The following is a 9,414-nucleotide window of genomic DNA, read 5'->3' on the forward strand; positions in this document are numbered from 1 at the left end:
TCTCTGTCAGCGTTGTTTCATAGATACAGCCATGTAGTGTATTTGTATAGTTTAACAGACATGTGTCTGTTCCATGTTGTGCCATCCTATACTACACAGAAGATGAGGCTCTGTCTGTCCAGTAGTGCATGAAATCAAAGTGATGAGAAAACACCACAAGTGCAGAAAATATCTGGCAAACTCCTGTACTGTAGTTTGTAACACTGTCATTTCATAATATATGTAAAAAGTTACGCAAAAAAGTTATATAGAATTCCATTCAAAATGGCTTCATTTGCTTCACTGACAGAGATTAAAATTTGTCATCTACCTAAATATGCAAATGATACATTATTGATGAATATGCACTTAAAAAAATTGGGGTTTTTACATATTTACTCATATGGTACCTTGGTCAAGAAAACTTCCCTCAATTCTCGTTTATCATCAAGAATAAAACTTGGGGTCAATAACCAAAATTTTACATCATTTGCGAAGAAGACTACATCACATACACTGATATCTGAAATTCAAAATGGCTGCCAATCTTGATGTTCATTCAATGGGAAGACACTGAATTTCTGTTTACGTTGAAAACATGGCTAAAAGCTCATTTTCTTCAAAAATAATTGATTCAACATGTGAACATGCAAACACGGCACTACTCCCAATGTCTGAAATTCGCCCTGATGCATGCTATACCACTAAAGATTTAAGAGCTATAATGACAAGCATGAAAATCATGAAAAAAGATCCAACACAAAAGGGTAAGTATATGAAGAAAAACTGTCAAGACATTCAATGGAGATAGAATAACTTTACTTGAACTGTTCACACTGTGACTAAATATTCATACATTATCAATGCACGGCAATGAATGAAACTGAGAACAGGTAGTGAGGTCGCATAACGTCGAACCTGATGGCAGAGCACAATTGATTTGTTTTCATATTTCACAATCTAACAAAACATGTTTTGCAACCACAATTGTTACGATCCCAAAAAGGCATACAAGCTGAAGGAAATCAACAAGATTTACTATTGATGATTAAAAAAATTAATGTAATAATCGCTGGTTGAAGCAACAGAAGAATGAAAAGCATCACATGATAAGAGAATTGTGGTTAAGTAGTGGTCCGTTATTATCAAAATTTCTCATCAACCAAAGGAAAAGTGTACCTGATTCCACTCAGCAAAGAAATCATACAGAGTTTGACAGCAAGTGTAATGCGCAGAAGAGACATTTGACATTTACAATGCAACGAAGACGTATTAGGTCATTTAGAGTACCATGACAACATCTTCTTGACAAAGGTAATTTTGAGGCGAGCATAGTGGAAGATTTTTGACATCTCACTGGAAAAATTGAGATTTGATAAATGGGGTCGTTTATGGCTTTTATTCATCCTGAGAGTCTTGAAGTGTGCAATTGTATGAAAATCATTGTTGAAAGTGGCCCATGACTTTGGCGTTTTGACTTTCAAGTGCAACCGCTCTCGTTGGCAAGATGACATTCCAACACCCAGTCAGGAATGCTGTGTGCAGTGTATGCATTTGACTACAATCTTTACGGAGAGCCATTTGCTGGAAATGTTTGAACACTGGGTCGTTTGGACTGGGGGAGACATTTGGAATTGGCTAGAGAGCAGCAGCTGTTGGGAAATGTAGACACTTGAAGTGCTGAAGCTGTGGGAATTCTAACTCATAAAATTTTGAGCTCTCTTTCGAAAATACTTTTGGACTTCCGGTAAACAATATATTGCTTGAAAATCAAATTCAGAATAAATGAAGATAAGACTACACTCTGGCCATGCCTGTAAATTTTATCAAATGATAACATAATACAGTTTTCCTGCATGAATAATATTTCAAAAGTTTCAAAATTGCACTGCGTCTTCATAACTCTATGTATGGGAACAAAGACCTGGGTTTTCTGTATCAGATAATCTTTGACATGTTGTAAAAGGGCATTACATGCAAAGGTTAGGGTACCACATTCTGTGCTTGCACACTTTGATTTGTTGACAAATATTGACCAGGACAGGTGACTTAATGCGTGTGTAAAGTTTGGTGACGAGTACATGCGTCTGAATACCATAGAATAACATTACTTGTCCGAACAGGTAACGCTTGAGCAAATTGTAGCAAATTGTTCTTATTCCATTCAGATGTACCATGGTATTCGTTAAAGTTGACAAAAGTTAGATGACAAAATAAAGTGAAACTACAAAACTTTGTAAATGTGTATTTTACGGCATGTACATGTATCCCAGTGCTGGTTTCAAATATAAACTTTTAACACTGGGCTCAATACCGAAATAAAACACATCAAATAATTTATTCAAAATGTGCAAAGGAATCAAAAACAGGAAACGATTCAATTTCAGAATTCAGACTACTTATAATAAGTAAATATATACAGACACATTAAAATGGTAGCCATACAAGCAACTGATGTGCATAATTTCTTAGTGGCAGAATTCCTAAAACTTTTCCAACGTATGACTACATGGTTGGATGAGAAAGGAGCTTTTATAAGAAATTTTGAGAACGAACATGGGCTAGCGATATTTTTTGCTACTTCTGCTGTTAGGCTATTTGAGCGATCATCTTCCTCCCACGCAGCGGAAAAAGCTTGATCTCCTCTTCCGGTCAGTTTACGCCTTAACTTGCCTGACTGACTGCTATCATGCCCAATCTGTACCTGTGTAAATTGGGGTCATAGGTGCGTGGTGTTCATCACCAATAAGAAAATGTGAGAGGGGGCCTTTACACAGGGTAACACTGCATGATGCAACTTGAACTCTGGTCTATCTGAATACTCTGACATGGATAAAGGGCCTATGGACTAAACTGCTGACCACTGTCCCACTCCATTGTTTCAGTGCTGGCATCCACTGCGCACGTGTTGTTGCCACAGTGAAAACACACCACTACCATTTGGCACACAGATGATACACAGAGGCAGAAATCTAATTTGGGGAGAAAGACGTCCTAATATGGTCAACTGATAGCCTGACTTACATGTATAGGTTCTATATAGGTTTCACATGTCCTTACATGTACTTGAGACATTCAGTTGCCAAAGGGTCACAATATGGAGAAAGGAATCCAGAAAGCAATTTGTTTTGATACACAATCCAATATAACTGACCGACAGGCATTTTGGGATTTTCACTTTCTCATGTTTTGCATGGATTTATCTATTTACAGCATTTTTCCCCCAAAATCTCAGGTATCAACACAGTTGTTTGGAGAGCTATTCAGCGCTGGGACTATTCGCCCCATAGACGAGAGTACAGAAGCGAGAAATACCCCAAGTCTGGAAACAGAATGGCTATAAAAACCACGCCATGTCACATTCTGTGTCCGATTTCACTGTGAAAATTAGCAAGTTCATCTGTTATGCAACCGTCGATCGTTCCCTATCATTCTAAAATTTCATACCTAATACTTTATCTGATTCAAAAACGCTCGTTTCGTGTGATTTTCGGCCGAATTCGACGGACACCTCGCCAAAACCTGGGGGTGAGCAACATTCCGGTCACCTCTTGGGTACCTCCACTTTACTGACGTTGGCGCCGCCTACCCATGAGGGATGACTGGAATGTTGCTCACGCTTATGTTTTGGCCAGGTGTCTCTCGAACTCGGCCGAAAATCACAGGAAATGAGCATTTGTAAGCAGATGAAGTATCAGGTATGAATTTTCGTGTGATTTTCGGCCGAATTCAGAAGACACATCGCCAAAACATAAGGCATGAACAACCTTCAAGTCACCCCTCATAGGTACGCGGCGCTAACGTCAGTAAAGTGGAGGTGCCCAACGTCCACTGTGAGGTGACCGGAATGTTGCTCACCCCCAGGTTTTGGCGAGGTGTCCGTCGAATTCGGCCGAAAATCACACGAAACGAGCGTTTTTGAATCAGATAAAGTATCAGGTATGAATTTTTAGAATGGTAGGGAACGATCGACGGTTGCATGATAGATGAACTTGCTAATTTTCACAGTGAAATCGGACACGGAATGTGACATGGCGTGGTTTTTATAGCCATTCTGTTTCCAGACTTGGGGTATTTCTCGCTTCTGTACTCTCGTCTATGGGGCGAATAGTCCCAGCGCTGAATAGCTCTCCAAACGACTGTGGTATCAATTCTATTCATGAAAGAATTACATGTACAGTACTACAATTGTTGTCTTTTGTTTTCTACTAAATGTATGCATAGCGTACTGTACATGACTACAACCTGACAAAAAGTTTATACTCTTGACATATTTTGAAGTGTTCTAATACATGTACGGCTGACTGGATATCATCAGCTTTGCTCCTCACAATTCTCATCTACTCTTGCTCGACATGCAAGAGACACTCTTGGTGAGGTGCACAAGTGGATAAGATTAGAGCAATAACATTATGTAATATGCATGTATGATGCTTCACCATATTTTTCCAGTGTGAGAAACAGTTCTTACATCAAACATCTTTCACTTTCCAGGACAGAATGTTACAGAAAGACACAGCAACAACCAGTCTGTACACCTTCCGAAATCACTCGTGACAGCATAGCAAGAACTTCATGGTACATATTAGATCAGGTGTACCTTGACACAAATGGACATGACTAATATACTAGAATGAAAAAAAAAGCCTGAAGCACATTTCGGGAACTTTGTCAGAAAGTATCTTTGCAAATCTTTGTGGTGCACAAATGTAAAACAATTCAGTAAGGTTTGTGTACACAAATGCTAACTAGGTTTAGTAACATGGTCTCCAAGTGAGTGAGTGAACAATTGACAAAATGAAAGTTAATCTTTCTATTTTATCAAACTCCTGGTTCCAAGAATGTGAATAAATGGATGGACAATTTACAATGCCAATCAGGCTACAATACCCAGCATTTATATGTCTCACGCATATATTACAGTCAAGATTTAGAAATATCGGTAAGCGTCTTGGAAACCCAAGTTTAAACAAAAACCATTTCTGTTGTTTCCTTATACCATTATATTGCATTGACACACCATGGGGAAACCTGTCTTAACCTGGTATTATGCTGGGGAAACCCTGTAGATGTACACACTTTCTGTACATAACAAAAAAATGGTAAGTACCAACCATTTCATAGACATGCACATCTAACACAACTGAAGAGAGAACGGATCTCCAACAGTCAGTGAACATTTTAGCACAGGTTTTCGTAGTGAACAAAACCTGAATGCTAACATGCTGTATAAATTATCTGCGTGGTTACCTAGATTCAGACTGTAAACGGACTGATCAGCTGCTGCACAGAATAATGAACCTACCAGTACAAGTGGGTAACAGGCTTAAGAAAACCATATTTGACAAATTCAATTCACAACTTTTCCAATTATGGTCTAAAATTGTATTCAAATCTACCAGCACAATGATAAACTTGTTACTCATTATTTTGAATTTGTTTTGGTTCTATATGAAATATTGCAATTCACTTAAAATAAACAAATGAGTCCCTATTTTGAAAGTGTTAAATGAAGACCTATGAAGAATTTGTGAACGTGAGACAGAATGTACACTTCTATACGGACCCCTCACACAGAAAATCTATGATCTGAAGTCGCCATAAAATATCTTGTTACTTGACGACATGACGTCTGAGTCTTTTTCCTTGTGTTTCTATACATAGTAAAAACAGGTTATTAGTTTGGGAATTCTGGTAACAATGCAGTGGCAGGCAAGGTTCTGAAGTAACAACACACACAAACACAACATGGACTATGTTCAAAGCACTTCCTACAACCTAAATACAAGTGGACATCAACATATTAAATAATAGTTGCAGTCATTCACAAATTAACACACATACAAAGTAACACTATAAGAATACTGTCGTTGCCACCGATGGGACTACAAACTTTCTGAGTACCCAACAACTTTTCCTTGTGTGGGACAATATGAATGTACCAGAACATCCGTAATTAATCAGTTACATTTAAACTATTGGACCTAAACACATGTACAGCCCTGCTGAGTGTAAATTACATATGATTACATGGTACAGCTCTCATGGGGAGTGTCTGGTGCAAAGTGGTATATTTTGCATAACAATACCCCATTGTCATTTTGGTAACTTCTGTTGTCATAAAGTTACCAGATAGGGTCAGGTACACCGAAAAGAAAATTACATTATTGGAAAGAGTTTTCCACATTATCACAAAGCTGTAGAGGTGAAAAGTTGAAAACTAACAAAATGTATATCACGCCTCAATCGCTAACGAGTAATTTTACCAGGAAAGCAAGAGAGAAATATTAAGTTCCATTATTCAATTCAATCAACCCAAGATGAAATTCCTTCTTCCTCTAAGTGAGCATACAGGTGATGAAGTTTCACTTGACTGAACCCAATATTACCAATTATCATATAAACCTACATTACTAGATTATATATATAAGGCAACTGTTCAATGCACACAGTGTTATTAGAATAAAAGGTTTTCATAAAAAAATTACATTAATATTTAAAAGGTATCTCACATAAAGTCTTAAGACGCACAAGAATGCATACCTTAATTCTATATTATAAATGGATTTTTTCACCACGGTATCAATTATGTATTCACCTATGGATGACAATACTAAATTATTAATTTAATACAAGAGTCCAATTCTTAATTTTCACTTTTGTGGTAATATCATAAAGAGGATTGAGTGATGGTCATATTTTAGATTAATCACAAATTCTGGTCATTATTTTGCCGATCAGCTGGTTTACACTGAATACTTTTTATGCAGTCAATGGCATGCAATGTTAGATTTTCTGGGATATCACTGGGACGAGACCAGGTTTTCTGTTCTATTTCTTTTATAATTTGATGATTAAACTGCTGGTAATCCCATGAGCATGAAATGCACCAGTTGTTCACTCAGGACTACCGAAAATTAACAAGCAGATTTGTTGTAAATCAACACTTCATTCTGGCCTTGTTATCCGTTACTGAGTTGATCACAGACAGATTTAGCCTTACAAACAGCAATTCACAGAGTGAAAAATTCGCTAGAAATGGTATGAGCAGAAAATGGTATGTGACCAACCCTTCATTAATGATTACACATATGCACGCTTCCATTAGGGGAATCCATATCAAATGTACCTAAATCCTTCAACTTGTTTTTGTAAATAAAGTAACCGGAAATGGAAATTGATGCCTATTTCGCACAGACTTACAACAGCATTTGATTGTCAATTGTGAAATCCATTTACCAATCCACCTGGCTTTTTATTTGCTTGTTTTCACTTTTTCACATCTTTGTTACGACACAAACCCGTCTTTCATCATGTCGACTGACATACTCCGAAGTTACGTGCACCTCATTAAATCTCAGTGGTGGCTTGTAAAACTTATTCTGTGCACCAGACATGCTTGATATCTTGCGACAATTTGATGGTATGCATGTAATAGCCACCAGACTTTCACATGGCAAGTTACCCTGACTACATGAGTCAGGCTGTCCAATTTTGCCTCAAATTATACGGGGGCTAGAATAAGAAACAGTCGGGCGAAATTGTAGCATGAGTTCAGCACACAAATTATCCAGCATATTATCTTGGCTTGTAACCCCTCCCCCACATGAATCTTTGTATCGGCAAATTAGGTATAACCATCGACACTGCAGACATAGTTGAGCTGTTTTACATACCCAAGCATTGCATTCAACGTTCACATAAGTTTCACACAAAGAAATTTCTGCTCTTGCATGTGATGTGGTCTTGGTTTACACTGATATCCTTATTTAGTTGGTTAGAATGTTATAACACAAGATAGATAAAATGACTATTGTACATTTGCACAGATGTTTATTGGAAGCAAATACTGCAAGCAAATACTAATCATAGATTCAATTTCATGACACAAATGTCAAGAAAATACATCCTAAAGCAAAATTTCAATTTATGTTCTCTAAAATGTGTCGTTTTCTGTTCCAAATCACAAGAGCGATCAGTTACACCTTTTTTAAATTTTTTTCCCAATTTAGCATATTACCAGCTGTTAGGATCACAGCTTCTCTTACCTCAGAAAATTAACTATTCTCATTGTAAAGACTCATTTGTCTCTCCTCTTGTGTAATTAAATAAACGATGGACAGACTATTTTATTTTTTTCTCCCTTGTTTTGAATGGTAGAAGAGAAGAGCTATCACCTGGTCTTTTATGGGCATTATCTTATCGTGGTTGCTCTATAAACATAGTCCCCATATTGTCAAATAGCTGAAGTCAGCGATTTCATTGTCAACTTATGACAGCTTGAATTAACTCGAAACATTCGGAAAAATTTGTCGGTAGCATTGCGCCGTTCCTCTATCCTTTACCTAAGTAAGAACATAAAAATTTGCTAGCGTCCTCTGATAGTTTTTCTTGCTAAATTTCTAAGAATTCTCGCAACAAAATTTATGTACTACGTTCGGCAAGAAACTGACCAATATGTGATCGAAGTACGAACAAATTATTCTTCTTTCGACAAAGACAAAATCGCGGCCTGAAAAGTGACGCCAAATAATTATTAAATATCAACTTTCGATTTTGTGTCTTTCTTTGATTTTTGGGAATCTAGGGCACAAGGGTTTTCCTGTCCCAAGTCTGTGATACGACTTTGTTCGACCACAAGCTACGGAACGCCATTACCAACACTATTAACATTTTCAATGGGAAAATTCCCAACTCCATTGAAACATTCTCGAGATGTTGGCTTCATTACATGATGTTTTGGCATATATGAAAACATGATGGTATGACAAGTCACAGGAAAGCCAAATATTCCATCATAACAGTAAAGGGTCCTACGTGACCGACAGGTCTCAATGGAGAGATTCAGGGTAAGATTCGGTCGTTGAGTTTTACCACAGAACGATTGTAGAAAATGGCTTGGAACTTATCAGTCCCTTTGAATTCTGTACACCTACCTTCAGCTTCTGATATCTTTCTATTGCTCGAAGTGATGAGTCGGTCAGTTTCAATAATAACACGGTCTTGCCGGGACCAGCGAGGCTGTTAGAGGACAAACCATATTGTTCGCCTTCAGCCAGCGCCGCCATTTTGGAGGCTACATGATGAACGTACTCTACCCTTTACCAATTGGTCTTTTAAAATTCCCATGATTCATAGTAATCTCACGCGCGCTTACCAGAGAATGTCAAAAGTAAATATTACAATTACTACCAGGGAATGTGGTAAAAAGTAAATGCGTACTTCCCTACGTCTTATCACGCAAATCCCGCGATATGGCGTAGGCAGTACACTATTTTAATTTTCTCCACTAAACTCTTATGGGGATGAGATCAATGAAGAGAAAAATGATAATGCATGAAAGCAATCCAACCTACGCAATTATTTATTAAATTTTAATAATGGACTTATTTTTAATGAAAATTACTAAATTACAGTGGTATTTATTCGTAATGA

General features: G+C 37.4%; 1 protein-coding gene across 1 annotated transcript in view; it reads right to left on the reverse strand.

Annotated features, from left to right (window-relative positions):
- The window catches only part of LOC139121670 (RNA polymerase II elongation factor ELL-like), a 76,361-nt gene extending 67,272 nt beyond the window's left edge, over positions 1–9,089 (reverse strand). The window contains exon 1 of the mRNA XM_070686749.1: positions 8,916–9,089. Within this exon, the coding sequence (XP_070542850.1) occupies positions 8,916–9,047 (132 nt within the window). The 5' untranslated portion in view covers positions 9,048–9,089. The remainder of the gene's footprint in view (positions 1–8,915) is intronic.
- Positions 9,090–9,414: the final 325 nt, after the last annotated feature.

Source organism: Ptychodera flava, chromosome 21, assembly GCF_041260155.1.
Source record: "Ptychodera flava strain L36383 chromosome 21, AS_Pfla_20210202, whole genome shotgun sequence".
Lineage (NCBI taxonomy): Eukaryota > Metazoa > Hemichordata > Enteropneusta > Ptychoderidae > Ptychodera > Ptychodera flava.